Raw genomic sequence first — 23,863 nt, forward strand, 5'->3', positions numbered from 1 at the left:
AGCACAGGATGTACCCACTTCTTATGGAGATTCACAGTAGACAATTCCGTCTGTCTGCATTGAATTGGAGTGAGATAGCTCCATATCTTGGACAGCTCCTGTTGAAGAAGTTATAACAAGAATCAGCAAAAGCTCATTCTCCATCCTCCCCATGCTTGAGGAGGCAATTGTAGCATTGTTGCTTGTACATGTAGTTGCAGAAACATTGGTTTTTGCTTGTAGCGGTATATCCTGTTGGGTAGTGAGAGGGGAGTGGGTACTATCCAAGGAACCTCTGGGTCTACTGTGCAGAATTGGCCATATGGTGCAATTTGACGTTGTCAATGGAGACAAATCTGTTCCCTTTGGAGCCAGGCACCGGTGGAATGATAACAGTTCTGGTACCAGGCCTGGAACCGGTGCTCTGCAAGACGGGCTGAATTCTTTCTTCACAGCAATCCTTTCAAGAACCAGATCCCTGAATTTGGGAATCCAGCCTGCAGATGTTGCTGGTGAATCCCTTATTCCCAAGGTGGCAGCGCAGGCAAATGAATTGTCATCTTGAAATTGCTGTAGTTCCTGTAAAACACGTTCATTTATGTCAAACGGTGTGTCTACCGCCACCATGCCAGGACCATCAAGATGTGGGACATACATAGGTATCCCAAACAGGATCCCATATGGAGTACACCCTCCCAAGGACCATCTTGGCAGATTGTTCAGTGCTCTCTGGACCCCATACAGGTGATGAAGCCTACTACGGTCTGAACCTAATAATCTCACTGTTAAGGACTGCTTTAGGTTTCGGTTCCTCCTCTCCACAACACTTTTACCCTCGGGATGATACAGTGAGGAGCAATGGAATTCAACACCTATCATTTCCATGGTGTCCCTAAATGCCCTAGAGGCAAATGCAGGGCCCTGGTCTGAGTGGAACAATGCAACCACATATGTACCGATAAAGACCAGCAAGTCTGTAATAACAGTTTCAGCATCACCAACCGTTGTGGCCATTCCCACAGGAATCTAGAACAAGAATCTACAGCAACTAAGATGTATTTGTATGCACCATCAGGTTGTAAGGAGCTGCAATGGTGCAGGTACCCACCTTCTAGTGGCCTGTTGTACACTAAGAGGGAGGTCTGCGGTGGGCGTTTGATGTTTGAGCCCTTTATTTGGTGGCAAATGTCACAACAAAAGACATATTGCTTGGTATGTTTGTATAGACCTGGCCACAAAAAGCGTTTCTGTAAGAGAGAAATAGTGGCTGCCACTCCTGCATGAGCAGAAGCAACTCCTTTATGTGCTGCTTTGATGAGATCTAATATCTGGTCTTGGTTGGGAATCATGCGATCTCCCACCCCAGGAATGGTTGCAAAAGCAAAATTTTGTGCATTGATATGCCAGGAATATTTTGAGGAAAATGCTTATGGCAAAGGCTGGCCGTCAGCTGAGGGTTTCACAGCAGCTAGTGTCTCATTGTCTAATTTCATGTGAGAACGAGTTATTGCAGCAACTGCAGACTTGGTAGTTTCATCAGTCAGAGTGTTTCCTACAACCATGTACTCCTACATGTTGATGGCCCAATGTATGTACCACATGAGCCTCCGGTAGTCTGTCCTTAAGATCAGCTACCCTCCTCGCCAGAGTTCTGTGTTTAATGGTGTTGCCTTTGGTGTCTATGAACCCATTTACACACCAGTGATTAAGATAATCATTTTAGGACTCGACACAAAAATACAAATCACACACTATTAGTGTGAGCTGTTCTGGAACTATATGTTCCAGTGGCGGGATAAGAGCCTTGAGCTCTGTTGGTTGTACTGTGAAGTCCCCGAGGGTTTGTGTGTAGGTATTCAGAGGGTGAAAAGTATTATCCCTCATCCCACCGCTCACTGCTACGCAAGCAGCCTAGTATTGATGTTTAGTGCCTACAGCTGGCTCTGCTGAACCATCAGTGTAAATGACAGTTTGGTATTAATCAAGTGGTAAGATGTTATTAGATGTTATTAGATGCTGTTCATATTTGAGAAATTATTGTATTTGTAGTTTTGGATCAAAAATGTAGTCTACATCGGTGGCAGTCAGGGAGGTTGCCCATTGAATCCATTGTGGATGTAGTGCTCTAGACATGGGAATGCTAGCTTTGGTGACCACCTCTAAGGCCAGCACCAGGGTAACGACTATAATGCATTTCACTTGGGCAAGTGGCCTCTTTTTAATGACAGCCATCTGTACAGCAGTCAGATTTTTTTCTGTGGGTGCAAAACGTTGCTCTACATTTGAGTATAAATAAGATTAGTATGCTCTGGGTTCTGTGTCACCCTCATTTAAAATGACATAGGTAAACCTGATGGCACCAGCAATTATTCTGATGACCAAGTCTGTTTTGTTGTCACAGATATGTGAGTGTCTTTCTTCTAGCAAATCTTGCTGCAACCTTCTAAGCATGCGCATGTGTTCAACTGTCCAATGTCTATTTGAAAAATCTGGACATATTAAGTCATAGAGTGGTTTTATGCGTGTAGCATAATCTGGAATATGTTTTCTGCCAAGGTTAAAGAAACCAAGTAGTGACTGTAGTTTCTTAATCCTATTTGGTGGTTAAAGTTGAGCACATTGCTCCAGAAAGTGTGGGACTACGCTCTTGCCTTCATCTGATAGCTCGTATCTTGAAACCAGGACACTGAGAAAGGCTATCTTTGTTTTCTTGAAATTAAATTTGTATCCAAGGGCTGCAATTCCTAAGATGATCCGATTGACCCTGGCAAGATCGATGTTGAGGTTGTCATCTGTGAGATAGATGTCATCCACATAGAACAACGCCTCTGGATCAATATAATGTAATATTGATGTCACGCATGCTGAAAACAACCCTGGGCTGTTCTTGTAGCCCTGTGGTAGACGACAAAAGTGTCTATATGCATGGTCTGGGAATAATGGGTTATTCACTGCAGAGACGCAGGGCTCAATTACTACCTGGTACTCGAGTTGAGTGAGAATTTATCTCACTTGTGTTTAATGGGATATTGAGGTTGAGGCTGAAGTGTGGGCATAATGGGTATTACATGGTAAGAGGAGTCTTTATCCCACCCTACGTGGTTGCCGTATAGCGCGGGGGCCTGCGCTAAAGCCCAGTCAACAGCATAGGCTTCTTTTATCGCGTCAGGAACAAGAGCGGAGAAAGAAGGCAAAATGACATCTTCCCCACGTGGGAGCTTGTGGACAAATTCAGGTGGCCAGTCTTTTTCTGCCAATTGGATATTACAATTAGGTTCTTCCCAGAAAATTACTTTTATAGTGCGTCTATGTCTCCTTCTATTTGGATAATTATCTCATAAACTCTGTTGGGTGGGGAGGCATGTCAGTCCGCAGTCTCGACTACAAGAAAGTGGTTAGTTGCTGTTGTATCCAGATGATCTATCAGATTCTGACAACATATCATGACCTCTGCCACACTGTCTTGCAGAGTCACTGCCCACGTCTTGTTCTTCAGCAACGTTCTTAATTTGGCTGGCATGTTTAATAGATATCGCTACAACCTTTTTCTTTTTAAATAGTGGCTTTTGTTGAGGAGATTTGTCCTCCTTCTTGTCTGTGGGTCGCTGTGAGTCTTTTTCTATTTTCACGTAGTCAGTGTATTGCTCTGATCGAACGATTCTCTCACTTCGTTTATCCAGCGTGTCCTGAAAGGAACAAGAGGGATGTGTAATAGTATATTGGTATCTATCAGGTGTCTCATTGTCTCTTTATTTTGGAGATTGTATCTCCTTTCAGAGGCCTCCAGATGCGGAGAATCTGCTCTCCGACTTCTTTTGTCTTTATTTTATTTTTTAGAATCTTCTTGTGCTTGTTTAGTACCTTCCATAGAGTTTATATTTGTGGCTTTGTTGTTCTGGCCCCCAGACTATCCCGTCCTATACTTGTATAGGTTTCAGAAATAATTTTTGGTTGCTTGCATTCCTGTTCCTGTTGAGGAACCTCCCGGAGCAGCTGGCGGATTGCCAATGCAGCTGCTTCCCCCCTAATGTTTCTAAAAATAATTGAGGAGACTGTGTCAAAGTTGCGTGTCAGTTTTATCCCCAAGTCTAGGGCTCCGGCAGTCCCAATTTCATTTTAAATTTGTTTCAACACTTCTGGTAAATTAGCAAGTATTGGAGTACCATTTGTGGTAATATACATTGCAGCAAAGACTGTTCCCCAAGTGGCTCAGTCCTCTCCTGAGGGAACCCTTCTGAATGGCAAGCAGATTGTGACAACTCTATGATTGTCTTGGGGTCCCCTATGGGGAAACACTGCTTCCAGCTGATTTCTTGATTTGTGCTACCCTGAACAGAATCTTCTCCTCCTCTGTGGGTGCCTTATCCATAGTTGAGTGGATTGTTTGTGGATTGATGCCTGTAACAGCCAATTGGTAAACAGGTGGTGCAGCCCTTGCTGGGGCAGTGTTCAAAGTTCGTACAACAAACTGTACTAGTCATCTGTACTTTTCTACTAGCTCATTGTAAAGTGTGCGTATGTTGGCTATTTGCATAGCCTGTACTCCTGGATGTGGTGTGTACGTGGCATACATAGGCCACATTGGTCCGTCATTACTTAGTTGACCTAATCTCATGGGTTGTACTGCATGTGTTAACCAGTTTTGGTGATCTTGATAAGAAAGTGGCATTTCTAAATGTTGATCAGCTTGGTTCTGCTTACGATTACACATTGGCAAAAGTGGCTGATCGTAAAAGACAGAGATACTTCATGTATTAAGGGAAATCATTCTTGGATGAGGAGATGCATTGAGGAACTTGTGTCCAATTAATGAATAACCAATGAAAATGTGTCATGAAGTATAAAGAACTCTAATGTAATGTCTCGCAGTGGGAACCAGCATTGAGAAAGGTGAGCGTACGACGAAAAGCATCTGCCTTAATAAATTGTTTTTTAAAACGTGCTGAGTACTCTTGATGTTCCTTGTGAAGCACTGTTGTGGGTCTTAATTAATACATGCAGCCACTTGCACGAGAAGGAGGAACCCGATCGTTGAAATGTTCGGCAGTTAGAAGTGGTGTTTAGACAATGATATGATGAATAACCTCCTGAACTGCCACCACCCTGAAAGGAAAACTGGACCCGCTGACACTAGATCTACATTACTAAATGGTAAGTGTTGGTTACTTAACGAGCTCTTGGGGTGCAATTTCCACAATATGGCAAAGACAGAGATACACCATGTAATAAGAGAAATTGTTCTCGGATGAGGAGATAAAGTGTGGAACTTGTGTCCAATTAATAAACAACTAATAAGAATGTGTCATGAAGTATAAAGAACTCTGATGTAAAGTCTTACATGGGAACCCGCATTGAGAAAGGCAAGGTTACGCTGAAATGGGTTTGCCTGATTTTTGGAAACTGCTGAGGGCTCCTTGATGTTCCTTGTGGAGCATTGTTGCTGGTATATATATCCCTGGTGTCTAGTGGGCTTTCTGCCCACCCCCGGGGAGGCAGATTGGGAACAAATTCCTTAATCTGTCATCTCTGGTGGGAGACTGACTGCCCTGCATTTTGGTATGGGGCCATGGCCATGTGCATGGAGGGCAGACCAAACCCCATTGTTTTATTTATTTTCTTTGCATCCCTGGTGTCGAAGCGGACTTTCTGCTTGTCCATGGGGCTGATTGAGGGTAATCACCGGATCAAACCCCTGTGGAGGGCAGAAAGACCACAAATTTGAGGCTGTGGTTTACAAGTTCTCACCTAAAGGGGTGCTCCCACCAAAATCCCTTATGCCTAGTGTGAGGAAGGGCCTCTTTTTGCAGGGTTAGCCCCCACTTTTTGGCTGAAAAATGATGTGGTTTCAAAATTGTAAGTGCCCTGAGCCATTGCTAAACAGGTTACCAGGGCTAGATCTCTTTCCCCAAAACTGTACTATGTATTGGCACTTCAGCTAACCTTGTAAGCCCCTAGTAAATGGAATCCAGGGCATGGGTTCTGGAGAGGGACCCACAGAGATGCAGCACTAATTGTGCACTCTGAAGGGCCCCACAACAACCTCATGCAGACTGCCACTGCAAGTGCATGACAAAGTGTATTTAAAATCTCCAAACTTTACATGGCACTCACTAAGATTGCCCTGTCTTGTAACATTGCATGTACTATAGTTAGGTCATCCCTCTGGCAGGCCTTTCAGCCCTAAGGCAGGGGTGCACTACAATACATGTGAGGGCATATGTTTGCATGAGCAGATATGCCCCTACTGTAGGGTGACCAAAATTTTAAAGCCAAAAACACAGGCATTTCACGAAAATAGAAAAAGGACTACAATTTTACTTCAACTGAGTGCACAGAACGACAGAGCTCGTCAGCATAAGAACTACAGAAGGCGCACTAAAAACATAAAACAATGCAATGTTTATAACCAGTATAATGCCTGTTAATTAAATTGCTTTCTGATAAAACCTGCTGACTATCTCTGCTTTGGAAAGCAAACAAAATCACATCTCACCATTTTCAGTCGACCCTGTCTAAAAACCGGAACATGAGCTAAATTTCCAAAATCTGCCGGGACAGCTGGTGAAAACCTGTAACTGTTCGGCAAATTCGGGACGCATGGTCACCCTAGCCTACTGTGTCTTTACAAACCCTCAAGACATAGTAAGTGTACAGGGAGGCAACAGCAAGAACATGTGCTGGACACTGGTCATTAGGAGTCCCCCAGTTACATAATGGACTACTGGATTGTTTGATTTTAAACAACTCAGAATAATAAACCCACACTGATGCCAGTGTTGGATGTATTATAACCTGTACCCAGAGGGCACCTTAGAGGACCGCCTACAAAATCTACCAACCCTTACATGGTTGCTGAACTGGTTTTGACCAGTCTGCCACCACCAGACACAGATCTGGACTCCTGGGGTGACAGCCTCTGTTCTCAGGAGCCAGAAAGCAAAGCCTTTCCTGGGTGAAGATGTTACACCTCCTCCCTCAGACAGGCACCCAGGCCCAGCGATAAGCTTCAAAGGCTTTATTGCCTTTGAAATCTGACCTCTGACTCTGCTGCTAGCAGAAAATGGCTGCCCAACATTTTTCCCCCACTTTGAGTGGGAAAACTGTCGGGAAAACTTAGTCAGAGTAGGAGGAGTGCCCCCCTCAGCCTGCACCATCTCCCAGGTGTAGCAGGTGAGGTGAGAACTCCATTTCATTTTCCTTCATATTGCATGGCAGGAAAATAGCCTATCAGGGTTAGGGGTGTGACCTCTTCCCACAGGAAGTAGTCACTTAGTGGGTGTAGCCACCCTAAGGTAAGTGGCCCATTGGCCACTACCCGGTACTCCCCTAAATGCCCACTAAATGCAGTATTTAGTGGGCATCCCTAGACCTGCAGATCAGATTCGACAAATACAAAAATGCCAACGACAAAGAAGACCCAAGGCTTGACAAACAGAATTGCTGCTGCTGCACGAAGAAAAAGGTGGCAAACACTGCCTGCTGCAACTGGGACTGAACAATCGCAGCTGAGGGGTTGACTTGACATTGGACGGACTCCAGGAAACCCCAAAGGACCTCCAACCATCTAAAAATTGCCAAGAACCTCCCTCCAGAGTGAAGGCATCACTCCCTGCACACAGCAAGCAAGATCCAGAGAAGTCAAGTTCACTGACGAACGAACCAGACAGAGCAGCCACACCAAGTTGAACCCAACAGACCCGGAGGACAAACCCTGCCAGTGTGCCAAGTTTGGTGGCACTGCGACATCCAGTGGCTGAGATGTGCCATAGCCCAGGGTACTGGACCCCCCAACATCAGACCCCCAGAAGAAAAGTCCACTCTGGACTCTCTGCGGACCAAAAGCAAGCACCAGTCGGGGGACTTCTGGACACCCAAGAACCACCCTCCAGAGTGGCCCTGCTGACCTGCAATCCACCCTCCAAGTGACCTGCACATGGCTATAAAGGATCCTTTACGCACAACCCTTGGCTGACCTATCTGCACTGCAGCTGGTTTCCCTTCCCCTATAATCGGAGAACCAGCTGTGCCCTATGAGACCCTAACGCTTTACAACCTCTACACTCCAAGGAGACCCACCGGACTTACCTTTCAGTCCTCCTGTGCAATGTATTTCCAAGTGGTCCTCTTCTCCATTCTGCACTATCTCTAAGACTTTCAACTGCTGCTCCCTTTTAAATCGGGAACCACCCAAACTTCTCTGTCTGGCCCACAGAACCTCTTGACAACCTCGACCTGAAAACAGAAGGTGACACTTGTGGGAGAATTGCCTGAATTTATATGCATTTTTAATTGTTGCTCCAATTGATTCCTATGGTGAGTAATTACGGACAAAAATACTATTTTTGCTAAACTTTGAAAAATCATTACTTAAAAAGTACTTGATAATCTGAAGTATTTTCGTAAATTGGTCTTGAGTTATTCTTTTGAGTATGTGTCCACGTTTATTGATGCCTTGAGCACAACAAATGCTTACCACCTCTTCAAAATTAGCCTAACAGTACGACCAAGCTACCTCTAAAAAGAGAGTATTAGGTGGTGCATTTCATACCTCTGTATTCCAAAGTGGGGTTGCTTGGACTATCTGCACAGTTCACATCCTTTTTGTACACTATATAGAGAGACCCAGCCTCCTACCTAGTGGTTGGAGCCTTGCTTGGGTATTGCTCTCTTGTGGTGACCAACAAGCAGGGATCCACCCACCAGAAATACCACTGGAAAGGGAGATTCTCCCCTTTCCAATGATACCTCCCCCAACAAATATGCTCCCAAGCAATGATGCAATAAAAGTAAAACAAGCTGATCATGTTGTTTTAATTTCACTTCAGTATTAATGACATCAGCGCAACTTGGGCACTGATAGTAATTCCTAAAAAAAAAAAACTCAGACTGTCCTAAAAGCCCTTCCAGAGCAGAAAATATTATGGAATCCCTTTGGTGTAAGCAACATGATGGTCCATTTAAAGCCGTTCCAGTGTTGGCCAGTAGGCGAGGGATGTGCTGGGAAGCTAGCACTAAAGTTGTTTAGGATTCATAGATGCTGCCTTATGGAATACTGACCCTTACAAAGTTATGTCTTCTTCTTGGAGGTGCCAGAGTGTTGCCAGATCCAGCACTAGATCAGCAAACTGCACTGGAGATTCAATCCAGCTAAACGATACATTGCATGGGGTTGCAGACCCTTGACCTGAGTTTGTAGACTTCAATGGCTGTACTGAGATCACAAACCCAGCCTCAATGTCCACAAACCCCAGGGCATTAGGGCTTTTTTTTTTAAACTGGAGGGGTCCAGTACATTCACGGAGAAGTACGTTTTTTTGTGCAAATCCATGTTAGTAGATATGAATTTGCATACAAATCTACAGGTGGTTGCACAGGAATGCCCATTTACCACCCATGGAAGGCCTCTTGAGGCAATATGGCACACGGTAGAGCAAAGCACCAGTTTGCCTTACTCTGACCAGCTTTCCAATGTAAATCTTGATTTGTATTGGAAACTTAATACCACCAAAACCCTTTGTGCCCGGTCTGCATTGCAAAAGTAATGCAAACTTGACCCAAAGTGTTAATAAATTTGAGCCAATGTGCTGCTGTGTTCCCTTCCTTTCAAGCAAATAAACATAGCAAATTTGGTTGCTGCAACGCATTCCTTGAAAAGTTTGTAAATTCAACCCTTGATGTCATAATTTCTGAATATGCTTATGGGTGTTGTCATCACTCTCTGGCACTTCTCCATGTCACTCCTTTTATCTTTGTCAATGTCACAAACCTCACCTGTTGTTATACAATTTGAAACATTACTCTACGTACTCTTTTCTAAATGAAGCATTTCTTCTATAAAGCCCACTATGAAATAAAAATATTAATAAAAACCCTACATCGCTTGTCTTGAAGCAACTCTTGAATCATTAAGCCATTGTGTGGAATCCATTCGGATTCAGGTTACATTTTGTGACACTCAATAAGGTATCCTGCAGAAGATGCACAGGTCTGTTGGCCTCGAAGTGAACTTGAACTCTCTGCACCACTACTGTAACCATGAACAGCTTAAGAAATGGTAATGTCACAAGTGTACGTGACAAACTGTTGTTGTGCTTCCTTTGCTGGTTTTATAAATCAATGCCCATATATAGCCAAAGCTTCTATTCTGATTAATGAGTGGATAAATCACTGGAAAATCGCTATTGTTTCACCAACCCCCCTGGCTCCTATTGGTTGGGTATCGTTTGTTCAATATGTATTGTAATCCATAAAACTTCATGTTACTTTTTTATTTTGAGCAAGTCCAGCTTTCCAGCTTGGTACTTGGGGCCAGATGTATCAAGCTCCCGGTTTGCATTTCTTAAATAGCGAATTTTAAGAAATCGCTAATTAAGAAATGCAAAATGGGATGTATGAAAATTGCGAGTCGGTACTAGCGATTTCTTCAAGTTCACAATCGCTATTACCGAATCGCTATTAGGGAATGGGACTCCATTCATCCCTATGGGCCTCTAGGCCCATAGGTGCGAATGGTTTTGCATTACCTTATTTGAGAATTCCATTTAGGAATTCGCAAATTAGGTAACGCAAACACCAGGGTGCTGGGGGCCTAAGGCCCCCTTTGATGCACCCCCAAAAAATATTTGCGGACATGTGTGCGCCACATGTCATTTTAAAAAATGCATTTATAATGCATTTTTTAAAATTGCACATGCTTGCCACCAAATTGGGTTTGGTGGTAATTGCATTTCCTAAATGCCCAATTCGCATTTAGGAAATGCTTGATACAGGTGCATTGGAAATCGCAAAAAGGAATTCCCTAAATGGAGTCGCAATTTTAAGGAATCGCTATTTTTGCGATTCCTTAAAATTGCACTGCAAATTCCTTTCATAAATCATGAAAGGCGATTTTGCATTCGTAAACAGTGGAATTTTGCGATTCGCACTGTTTGCAAATGCAAAATCGTTTGATACATCTGGCCCTTAGATCCTTGCAGTTGCCAAAGATAAAGTTACCTTTGAATCTTACTCCTGTGCTTGCTCATTACATTTTAGGCTTCCACAACTAGAAGAATCCTTACTTGCTTCCAATCTCCTTCGCCCCGAATCTGAGGCAGGGCCGGACCTAGAAAGCTTGGATCGGTTACCTTGTCTTTGATATTTATGCACCACCGAAGTAGTAAAGCCCTGATTTCCATGACAACCTATCATGCACAAAGAAGTAACACATCCACGTCAATGTTAGGTATCCATCCATTTGCTGCTGTAGAAGTGAAATATTTAATGATAAAACAGTACACAATATAGGTCTGGTTTAGTCAGCATAACTAGGCGGCATTAACAAGAGTGCTTGTCTCATAGCAGATTAGTACATAGTTATTTGTTGTGCATGAGCGACACTTGCTCATGTTCCTTATTTGTTTCCATAAAATGATTGAAATTCAGTTGCAAACGATGGTCTCTGTCCTTGTGTGCAAATATAGCTTATCGTTGGCTTCCTCTCGAAGGGATGTACTTATATTGCAGCACTGCAAGGCTATGAACTAACCTTGGTAGGTATGAATGTGCAGAAGTAGCTCCTTTGTTTGCTGGAGTGTTTGCATTAATATAATGAATGATTTCTTGTTTGCAACAAATTGTGTATTTAATAGCTAATGGTTTTGACTATTTTTACATTAATAATGTGATTTTGCACCATTTGGTGCTGTGTCCCTACATAAAATCATGCTATGAATTTGTATGTTTTTTTTCTGTGTTTTCCTTGAGCAGGACATTATAAAAGATGCGTTCTTTAGGAATTAGCCAGAGTTTCCAGATTATTCCTACACGGCCTTTCTTTTAGAATTTAGATATATTCTGCTTAGGCTGCACACTTGATAGGGCTAGAGGATTGTGGTCCTTTCTGCATTTACTATTATCGATTGCCAGATGTGCTGTGTTTGTTTAGTTTCTTAAAGGCACATGGTATTATTGCATTTATATTGATTATGGTTGTGTGGTAATTCATATATTTAGTTAGTAATTGGTTGATGTTTGCTTTCTGTAATGCTACCATTATTTGAATAACTGCAGATACTGAGAACCAGAAAGCCTTGTTGTTCAACTTTTCTTAATGGTTTTGACTGAGCACTAGAGATCAGGATTCTCCTTTTCCTGCCTATTGGCTCTACTTAATTAATTGAGGGTGACACGCGCCACTTCCATGCACATAAAAATGGATGTCAAAGCCAGCAGAAAATGAAACATGCAAGACCATGGCCACATATGAATGCTAACATATACACAAAGAAACAAATTATACACATGCCAAGATGTCCTGCTATTTGCAAAAAAGCTCAAACATTGGGCAGAGCAACACACAATATATGCCTGCAAGAGGAGCCTGGGTGTGCTAAGAGGAGATCTCAGTGAAATGAGTACTGCCAGGGACACACAGGCATTAGAAAACATGCTGCCTACAAAAACGGTGTGCACCCTGAATACCGAACCCACAGTGTCTGTGGGGCAGAATATCGAGGACAAATTAAGTTTAGATTTTCTACACATAATTGCACATATATGTACATATTCATTGCATATATCATCATGGTATGTAGACGTGGAGTTATAAATAGTAAATATGTGCTCCCCTGTATGCACTTACCTTTTGATATTTTGTCCATCGATATTCTTCCACCACATTATTGTTGGTGTTGATGTTCAGCAGTACAACCAAACAAAACAGCTGAGCATGCCAGTCTAAACAAATGTTTGCATATGGACAAGGAGTACGAGTACAGACACACAATGCACAGACTGTTCCATTATACTAAGACACCAATTAACTTCATGTCACAAGACAAATAACGACTGCCAAGGTGTAACATGACAAATGATGCATCCATGACGGCATTGATCAACATTCTTCCCAAAAAAAGTTGCATGAAGCATCACTGATCTGTAAATCACAGACTCCAATGGAAAAGTAGAGCATAAACTGCATTTCACTAGGCCCTGTACCAGTAATAATTCGGACAACTTGACACCATTGAGCATGGATGCCTTGTGAACACTCCGATAACTGCACGACCACACACAACACAGTGCCCCGTACCATAACAGTTTGCTTTGAGGATGTGTTCCTTTTATTATTACCATGCTGTTTTTGTTCTCCCTCCTGTTAGGTGCTGATGTTCTCTGCTGCCTATATCGTTTCACACTGCTTACTCTTCAGTCAACGGGCTGCTTACATCCTCACCACTGATCCCTTGATTACAATTTATTGCTCATACGTGCGGTGCTAAACACAGTGGCAATCAAATTTGGGAGAATTTGAACATGGTCACTGCTTCAATCTGGTTGAACTGCTTGAACATGGAGGGTGTACTCTGGCACTTATTGATGTCTGTCAGCATAGACACGTCACAATCACATTGTTTGTTCTACCAACAGCCTGGAGCTCTTGGTTGTTTTCTGCAGCACCGGGGATGTTTGTCCCAGAAAGCACACCAAGTTCTGTTCTTTTCAGTGTAGCATGATGAGCGGTTCCCTGCATATGGTTGGGAGATCCCTGTGAGTTCCGGATTGCTCTTACCTGTAGGAGGGGTGACATGGCCAGACCTGTATGTGGTGGGCGATGAAGAAGGCTTGTTTCTTGGTATCTATGTTCAGGAGAGATGCGGGTGTCATAGTAACACATTCAGTAATAGCTGTGCCTTCCGGGCGGTGGTGTCTCATTATGTGCAATCATATAAGATGCATCTCTCCTCCCATGGCAAAATGACGTGAGTTGCGGTACTAAGGTTCTGTTTACACGAAGGCCAGTGTTTTCCATGATTTAAGGTTACTATAACCCTTTTTATTCCTTGTGATAAAGGTCCTCATGTTTGCAATCTGTTTCTCGCTATTTTGAAGTTCCATTTAATGGCAAGACAACAGGACATGTTTTACCATCCCAGCTACTCTGTTCAATTCAGGTACAGCACGGAAACATATACCAGTAACACCAATATGTTCTGTTGCATCATGTCCAAGCCCCCATTGTCATTTCATAACTGCAGTACAGTTTCTACTGTTTAGCCCCCTTGTTATACATAGCAGTACTGGGGCCCTTCATGTGATCCTCAGACTCCGATCTGCCTCTCTCCAAGACAGCATGGAGGCTATCTGGCTGAACATTGGATCATCGGTTGGTCAGTACGTCTTTCGGGTTACCAGTTCTTCCTTCAATAGGACCATTTCTATATCTAAAGTTCTATAAGTCTCATAGTTTTGATTCTTTTTGCACTTTTCTTCTGAACACCCTAACCTGATAGCATGTAGCAATGCTATTGTGATTTTCTTACTAGTGCTGTAATAATGCTAACCACTGGATCATGGTCGCTTTTTACACCACTATGAGATCAACTGTGTGGTGGTATTTTGTTCTTTAGTATTGAATTTTTTGTTTCTAAAACGGTACTTATATTACACTGAATGGTAACGACAACTTTTTGTACTCTGTAATTCCTCAAAGAATTTGAGCTTTGTTACATCTATTTGAAGAGGGTACCGGAACTTGTATCTACATTATCAAGAGACAGACAATGTGCACCATGCAGTTAGGTAGCATATTGTAAGATGCCTTACTGAGCACATGGCTCAGCGTCCTCATGGCCAGGACCGTGCTGGCATTTCTGCGGACTCAGCCACCCGGAGAGCTGTTCGATGATCAATGTGTAGAATCAGATAGGATGGGCAACAATTTGACTGCAGATCTCTGCACTTTGTGAAGGATGTCAAAATTGGGCTGCTTCTTTACGTGTTAGACCAGCATCATTAGCTACAGGAAAAGAGCATGGACAAGGCTTAAGCACTTCCCCATTTCAAGATGGTGGTCTGTTTAGGGAACTCTGCCTTAGGGTCCCAATCTACGATGATCTTGAGTCTTTTCCTTTGTTGTCAGTTCCTGTTCAAATTATTTATAATGAGGCAGATACTAGTGATGGATGCAACACAAAGCATGTGTTCCCTAATTTACCATCACATTTACTGCCCACTTGCTATTAATGTTGTCCTTGACTTTTGCTGCTTGCCGTTGGAATTTTCTTCAGCTGACCTTCCGGATATCTTTGCCTAGCTCTTTCTTCTTCCCTGATATCAGAAACACATTAGTGCTGTGATATTTACTTCTGTATTAGTCTTCATCTTCAATCAAGAAACTCAAGATTGACAAGGAGACTTTTTTGCTCTCTGTGACCTTTTCCTCCAAAGAAGACATGTAACAACTTTCACGTCAACTATGGGTGCAGCGTGGCACTTATGACGAGTGGGATTACTCGCCCCTTCATTGGGCAATGCTGAACAAAAGTTAACAGATGTCCTCAGCGTTCAGTCTGTGACAAATCTTTACAAGCTGTCCATACAGGAAACAAATACCAATCGGACAAATCACACAACTTTTTAAGATGTAGTGTACAGTTTGTAAAATGCAATTTACAAACACATAAAATGTTCCTATGTCACAAATATATTTTTGTGTATATGTATGTGGGCATGAACTGACTCACTAACTGAGGTGATAGACAGGGAAGTTCCTGTTAACCCTAAACACTTCCTATTGGGGAGATACCACCATAGACCCCGGTATAGGGTATCGGATCAGTTTAAAGATCTGGCCCTTGTACTAGTTAAAAGAGAAATAGCAATGACCTGGAAAGCAGCACGGGGTCCGCAGGCACACACTTGGAGACGGGAAGTCTAAAAATGGGCGAGAGCTGAGGAAACAGTGGGACATCAAGAAGCCAGGAGGAGAAACGGATCACTGGAAAGGGCGAGAGCATGGGAAACCTTGATCTCTGAATGGGACCAGTTGGGAGAAGCACCCTCAGATAATCCAACATCATCATAACGTAAAAGAATCGAACCAACTAATGGAGATTATACCTCCAACCCTTCCTTACTCCAAGGGCACATTGTCTCGACCGATGAGGGGGGAGAGGACACAGAACCATTGGAGGTCACATACCGTAGCAACACAAGTTAAGAATATGATGACACCTTCAGGAGGCTAGGCACACACGGGAGGGGATGGTAAGGGGAAATCAGTTAGCCACCCAGATAGGACTCCACCCACAAACTACAACTACTCTCTACCACAGCAAGTTATAAATTAGCAAGAGCTCCCTGAGGCGGATCTGACAAGCTTATCCTAGAAACTGTTGAATCGCTGCATGTGTACCCTGTTTAGCCTTACCATAGGCAGGGGTAATGGTCGATGAATGTAGGGAACTGATGTTTGTAATAACAGTGGAGTTGGATGGGGTGGAGAACTCACTGGAGATAAGGCTCTGTGTTGTATAAAGAAAACTCATAAAAATATGTTTTAAAAAAAATGTATGTGGCCATGAATAACCCAAGCTGTGAGGAACGAATCGGTCCTGTGTGTGGGAGATAGGGTCCCCAAATAATATTTACACAGTACATACAAATCCTTAAACTACATTTAGTGGACCTCTTCAGAGTAGCGAACACCCAAGCATCTCACATAGTCATAAGATTTTGGGTATACACAAACATTTTGCAATGCATTTTAGACACTAATCTGCATTCACAAATGTACGCATGACAGGGAAAGTGGAATTGATACATACAAAAATACTTCTGGTTCACAAATATATTTTACACATGCAAACATTGTGCATGTCTGTGTGTGTGACTGCGTGTTTAGTGTACCCAGACAATGTTTACACTAATCTTTGAACTATATGTAATGGGCATCTTCAGGGGAGTGTTCTCGGGAATCCCATTCAAGTGAAGTGAACATCCACTCAGTCATAACTTTGTAGTTATTCACAAATATTTTGCAATCTGTTTTCTACACTTAACAGCAAATCTAACTTTTAACTGGCTGGCCTACACATATGAACTGCAGAAAGAGTGAGCAAGTGTTTCAAAGTGTGCAAACGTCATAAAATGGCTGTGGGAATAGTTGATATTAGCTGTAAAACTCATTAAAATAGTGTACCTTGAAATTATAGCAATGTTCACCAAGTACGCTAACCTTATGAATAGAGTACACACATGTAGAGGGCCGTATATGGGCGTAAACTTCCAATGGGCATAACTACCAACCATTTGCACACTTAAACTGTGGCGTACCACGCATAGGAGTGATATATTTGTGAACACCCAAACACTTGTAAGTCAAGCATGCACAGGGATTACAATATACATCCTCATCTACAAGTGTTTTCATTAGTTAACCTCTGTGTGTGCGCCATAGTGTTGTGTACGTGTGAAAAATATTACATGTTGCATCGTCATGCTGGAAATGTTCAACCACAGAAATCTAGGGGCTAAAGAGGCAACAACATTCAACATCCACCTCCCAATAGAGTAGATTAAAGACGTATGGAAATATTTAACAAAGTGATGTTGATTTCTATCAGTGAGTACTTACGGTTCTGGAGTATAGAAAGGATCAGAGCTGTGCCGTATATACTGAGTACAGTGGAACACTCGATAAGCTAATCCTGCTAAAAAATCTCTTGGAGACAGGTATCCTGCGACTGGTCTCAACACAAACCCAGATCTCTCTAAATTGGAATAAATAAACAGAAAAATAGGTTAGGTGGTGGTGCTTCAAGAGAGATAGCTAATTAACCAATGCCAATTATATATGCTACTGGATCCTACTCTCTGAGATTCCTATCCCTTTTCATAGGTAACATATTGCAGTAGGTATTGATGGGAGAATGCTCGTCGTTCTGAAACAGCTCTTGAGAGAATAAGATATGATCAAACACACCCTCTTGCTGTAAATGTGTGACAAATACAAGTATGTCAACTGCATTAACTAAAGAGTTGGTGGATCTTTGGTTTTTGCTTTCTGCATTATCAAAAAATTTGATGTCATCTAGATAGGTTAGAGAACTGTTGAGAAACTTGAGTTTCTATAATGCATGTGGCATGACCAAAATAGCTCCTAAAAAATGGATACCGGATTCAGGAGATTCACGTGGAATAAATGTGCATTCAATTAATCTATAAGCAGGGCTTTAAGTGGGATGACAAAAAAGTGGTGGTCTCTAACAGGGATGAAGCCTATGTAATAAAGGGCATAGCCTAATCATGTAAACTAGATTTCAGGGATTCCAAAAGTGCGGGGCCCAACAGGTATTTTGGTTCTTCTCTGAGCTTTCTGTTATTGTATCTATATATATAACACTACAACTGACATACACCTAAAGCCAGCCAGGACTATTGGCATTGTCAGTGGTTAACAGCTGTTTGAGATAGATGAGTAACAATAATGATTTTGTTGTAAATTGCATGGACATAATGTTCATGGTCAGTGTTTAGCTCTTAAAATTCGAAATGGGTTTGGTCATCCCTGCTGTAAAGCTAGTGCAACAGACAGCGAAACATCTGACAGGTGCTTCTGGTAGCTGTGTCTGTGGAAGAGGGTGGGCTTCTGATGGCACTCACAACAAAAACAAACAGCCTGAGAGTTTCCACAGCTATGAAGTGGTGATGTAGAGATGATGAGAATGCCTACTGCAGAAATCTGGGAAACATATTTTCACTTTACTTCAGTTAGATCATGGGTCAATTACAGGAATAGGTACGTCAAAGACAAATGTAGGCTAGCGCACACAGTTGTTCACATTCTGAGGTTGCTAATATGCAGCTTTTGAACTGGTGAAGAGTAACAGTTGTTTCTACTCTGCTTCACTAGTTAAGTATAGCTTATGGACTGCATTAAAAAAAGCTACTGAAATTATAAAAGGGACTGATTAACATACATGAGTAAGTTCACACTGGGGAGAGTGCAACTATGTAATTTGCCTAATATATCCCTCTTTTCATTTCTCAGTAAATATAGACATATAAATGTGGATATATGACTTGAAATTGTCTAAAGAGTTGTCTGAAAGAATATCGATGAAACAAATATTGTGTGTGCAGAATATTGTGTCAAAAATATTAAGGGCCAAAATATCAAGGAGGTAAGTGTAAATAGGTAATTATAGATTTACTTATTTGAATTCCAAATTTATGTACTTTGAAGATTTATATATTTTCAAGGTACATATATGTGGAGTTGAGTATAGTAAAACTTTGCTTACACATAAAAACTTACCTTTACAATATTTTTGTCCTCAATATTTTTGACAACATTTATTTTGGCTGAGGTTCTGTCCAAGCGCTGCCTTAGGAGTAGAGAGTTGTCACGTTAGAGACAAAATGTAATTAAACATTTTTATTTTATTTTACATCACAGGTGAAAAATTATTCCATGTCGAATGGCACCACCTCACGAAATCGAGTTAAGACACCACTATACCCTTGCACTACTTATGTACTTGGAGAAGGTATGATTGTAGAAGTGCTAGGAGCATGCACATTGCATGAGAAAATGCATGGGAGAATTTGTGTGGAAGCCCATCTGGGTATGATGGATGTTGACAAGGACACTCATTTAACACATTCCACACCTACACAATATGAGGTGAGAATGATTTAGTAGCAACCTGGTGGGCATAACCAATGGCTATCGTTGCCTGAAAGGAGGATAATTGGTATGATGGAGATATGCCCATGCCACATACTGCTTGCTAGATGCCACCTGAATCTTGATAGAGCAGATAAGGAAACTGTTGGAACAGTGCAAAGGCTTGCTATAAATTCCTAATCTGACTTTACTCTGGTGGGTGGAACTTTGTCTACATCAACAGTTCAACAACAACTCAATACCAATGAAGTACATTTTGCTCTCACAAGTATGACAGAGAGTGGTAAATTGCAAACCATGAAGGTTTATTAGCAGATTAGCAAATTACAAATTCAAAGAAGTTGAATTCGTAATAAATCAATAATCATCTGCTTACATCATAACGCAACATTATCCAAGCAAATGAAAGGAGCAAACATAAAGTCAAGTTATTTAAGGATCTATATAGGCAAATCATAAAATATTCAGTTCCCCTGATGGGAAAATCTCTAACACTGAGCTCAGGTTTCAGAAGTGAAGTGGAGGAAATTTGGGAAGAAGATGTCAGCAAAATAAAGTTTCTAAGGCAGACCCCGATGAAGGTTCCAATCAGAGGAGGGAGAAATGTGTTTGCTCAAGAGATTAACTTTATGAGCAGGAAAAAAACAATAATTCAGTCTTAAGAGTGACAGAGGGGAAACCACCTTCAAAGATATACAGGTGCAAGTCTGACTGTCTAGCAGAAAAATGCAGATTTAAAAGAGGATCATTGACAGATTATTGAGTGCAAAAATATCGGAAGGCAAAATTATCGTAGTCCAATATTTACTATGCAAGATACAAAAATACTGTGCCCAAAAAATTGTTTTTATGAATATTGATCATAAACAGACAAAACATTTTTTTTTAAATAAATATTGACTTTAAAGTAGTGTATTCGAAACATTTAACTCTAAATATAATAGAATGTTTATTTAATAAATGTAAAACATATTTATTTACTAAATATATATAGGTACATATAGATTTTTGGGGGAGGAGAGGAGTCATGTGGCCCCCCTCCTCAGGGTGAGTTCAGTCCCGGGGACCCCTTCCCCCGGAGCCCAGCCTAATCATTGCATTTTTGGGGAGGGGGCTGCATAGCCCTCCTTCCCAGGGTTGATCTCGGCCCCGGGTACCCCATCCCCCAGGGCCTGGCCTAATTATTCTTTTTTTGTGGGTAGAAGGGCTGCATGACCCCCCCTCCCCAGGGCTGATCTTGGCCCTGGGGACCATCCCCCGGGCCTGGCCATGTGATTTGGGAGCCCCTCCGGGCACCCAGTCACAATTTTGTGGTCCGTGGAGGAAGTCTGAAGGCCCCCATAGTCCCAGCAAGCTCCCCACTTCCTGTGGGAGCCAGCATTGCTTCCACCGAGAGGAGAGCAATGTTTCCCCGGGGACATAGCAGGAGCCAACCCTGGGGGGTGGCAGCCCCCAGAGCCATCACTGGCTCCAGGAGGGAGACAAACAATCAACAGCCCTGGGGAGGTGGGGGTTCCCGGGTTTCGGGGGTCCACAACAGACCCCCATCCACTTTTGTTATTGTGGCCCCAGGGAGGTGGTGGTCCCCGGGACTGCAGGGGGTCATGGTTTTAGTGTTTAACCCCAAAAAGGTGGTGGTCCCCAGGGCTGCAGGGGGGCCGGGTGGCCCCCGTGCATCAGTTATAATGTCTGTGTCCCAGGAAGATGGCGGTCCATGGGGCTCTGGGGGGCCAGCCAGCCCCCCACGTCCATTTCATATAAGCCCCAGGGAGGCGGTGGTCCCCAGGGTTCTGTGGTGGACGAACGGCCTGCTTGCATTACAAAATAAATGCCCCAGGGACCTGGCCCACCCTCAGGGTAATCCGGCAAGTGGAGGCAGAGAAAAAGAGGGGGTTAAAAAAGTTGTGTTTCCCATGCTAATTCCCGTAGGACCTTTAAACAAGACTACACCCCGAACCACTGGACAGATTTACATCAAATTTGGCAAGAAGCTAGCTTTCAGTAAGCAGATTGTGCTTTCACTTATTTAGTGTAAATCCATTCGGTAGTTTTTGAGAAATGAAAGGAAAAATACATTTGGATATCTCTGGTCATGATAACTTCACGAATAATGACGAGATCATTCAGGGAAATGCAGAGCTCTGGTTGGTTGCCAACACTTCAACCAGGAAAAAAAGCAAAAAACACCTTTTACATTTTTTTACTGGGAATTTGTGATGACATTGTGAATTCGTGGTAATAATTTTTTTTAAAAGCACTGTTCAGCACTTGTTTTCTACTAACCCCCCGGGTGGGCCATGTCCCGGGCATGTAAAATATAAGGAAGGGGTGCATGGTGCCCCCCTCCCGGGCTTATAATTCCCATGGGGACCGCCACCTCCCCAGGACTCTGTTCATATTGCATGCAGGGCGCTCACCCTCTCGTGCTCCGAGGACCACCACCTCCCTGGAGAAAAACACCTTAAGTAATATAGGGGAGGTCCTGTCGACCCCCCAGGGCACCAGGGACTTCTAGAGCTGTTTTAAGAATATGTGGGGGCTGCACAGCCCCCCTGGAGCCCTGGGAACTGCCACCTCCCTGGGGCTTGATTTTAATTCAGTGTGGGGGGGCATGTGGCCCTCCTGCAGCCCTGCCAACACAAGGCTTCATTGTAATACTGTGTGGGGTGTTGTGTGGCCCCCCTACAGCCCCAAGGACCACCACCTTCCCGGGGCCTTAATGTAATGTGATGTGGAGGACCCCCTCGCAGCCTTGAGGACTTTATGTAATGTAACGTGGGAGGGTGGTTGCATGGTCCTCTCCACAGCTCTGGCAAATGATACCTCCCCAGAGCCTTAAAGTAATGTAATGCGGGTGGGCTGTGGGGCCCCCTGCAGCCCCCAAGACCACCACCTCCCCGGGGCCTTAATGAAATGTAATGAGGAGGTCTACGTGCCTCCCACCCCCAAACCTCTGGGGACTGCCACCTCCCCAGGGCTTAATGTAATGTAGCACGGGGTGGTTTCCACGCCCCCCCCACAGCTCTGGTGAACGTCACCTCCCCAGGGCCTTAATGTAATGTAATGTGGGTAGGCTGCGCAGCTCCCCTTCAGGAGCCATTGATGCCCCTGGGAACCGCTACCCCCCAGCGCCGGCTCCTGCTATGTCCTGGGGTGCCCAACCCCAGGACAGAGTTGTTTGCTTTTGGTTTGACAGCTCCTCCCAAGCAAAATCAATCAAGGGCCTCATAACAAGTGTTGTGGTCTACAGACCGCCACACTCGTGGTGGCGGTCAGGACTGCCACATTACAACCCTGGCACCACCAGCTCTGCCAGGATCCATGATCCCACTGGCGTGGCAGTGGCAGAGATCATAATCCGCCAGGGCAGTGCATGCCCTGCAGATTACGACCTTGTTTTCCACCAGCCTTTCTTTTCATGTCAGTTACACTGCCATAAAAGGAGTGGTGGAGAACAGGTGCAGGGGGCAACAGGGGGGGCCCTGCACAGCCCGTGCACTTGGAATGGGCAGTGCAACCCCCCTGCCCAGCATCATTGCAATGTTCACTGTCTGCTTTTGCAAGGGTGATGGTACACTCTGCTCGCTACAGCATTACCGCTGGCTCGATGACAAGCCAGAGACAATGCTGTAGCCTGTTTCCCGTTAGGCCGGCGGGGGGAAACTGCAGTTTCCAATTGCTGACTTAGCGGGAAACTCGTAATGACTCCGGCAGGGAGGTCGCCACGTAGGCAGGGGCCACCCTGTCTGGAGTTTGTCGGTCGGGCTTTCCTGTCCACCAAACTCAAAATGAGGCCCAAAGTCTGCTTTCTGCCAATGAGAATTTCTGGCTACGGCAGACAGTGCACATTCCGGGGTGCTGGGGCACCCTCTGTCCGATGGCATTGGCCTCAGCTCCCTGAGGAGCTGAGGCCAAAAACTTGCCACTGTTTCCACCAGGCTGACCGGCGGAAACCTCGTAATATGAGGGTTTCCACCAGTCAGCCCGGTGGAAACATTGTAATTGGGCCGGGTGGGGAGATCTCCAGCTTCGCAGTGGTCTCCTCTCCACGGGTCTGGCGGGCCGACAGTTGGTCCGCTAAACTCATAATGAGGTCCTTAGTCTTTGCATTCCAGTCTAATGAAATGTAAGAAAAGCATTGGATTTTGGAGGGGTTAGAGTTGCTATTCTCCCTGCAGTCTAAGCAACAGTAGGGAAGGTTTTGGACAGCAGGGGGGTTACATTTACTATTCCCATTCTAGTCTAAGCAACAGTAGGGAAAGTTTTGGACTTTGGAGGGTTAGATTTACTATTCACACTCCAGTCTAAGCAATAGCAGGGAAAGCGTTGGCCTTCCTAGGGTTTAGATTTACTATTCAAACTCCAGTTAAAGCAGCACTAGATGAAGCTTTGGACTTCAGATCTTTAGTTAACAATATTTTATTACATAAT

The 23,863-nt window shown here is 43.6% G+C and overlaps 1 protein-coding gene across 1 annotated transcript in view; it reads right to left on the reverse strand.

Moving 5' to 3' along the window:
* TPH2 (tryptophan hydroxylase 2) overlaps positions 1-23,863 on the reverse strand; it is a 476,020-nt gene that overhangs the window by 96,139 nt on the left and 356,018 nt on the right. The window contains exon 7 of the mRNA XM_069230088.1: positions 17,378-17,513. Within this exon, the coding sequence (XP_069086189.1) occupies positions 17,378-17,513 (136 nt within the window). The remainder of the gene's footprint in view (positions 1-17,377; positions 17,514-23,863) is intronic.

The sequence above is a fragment of the Pleurodeles waltl genome, chromosome 4_1, assembly GCF_031143425.1.
Source record: "Pleurodeles waltl isolate 20211129_DDA chromosome 4_1, aPleWal1.hap1.20221129, whole genome shotgun sequence".
Lineage (NCBI taxonomy): Eukaryota > Metazoa > Chordata > Amphibia > Caudata > Salamandridae > Pleurodeles > Pleurodeles waltl.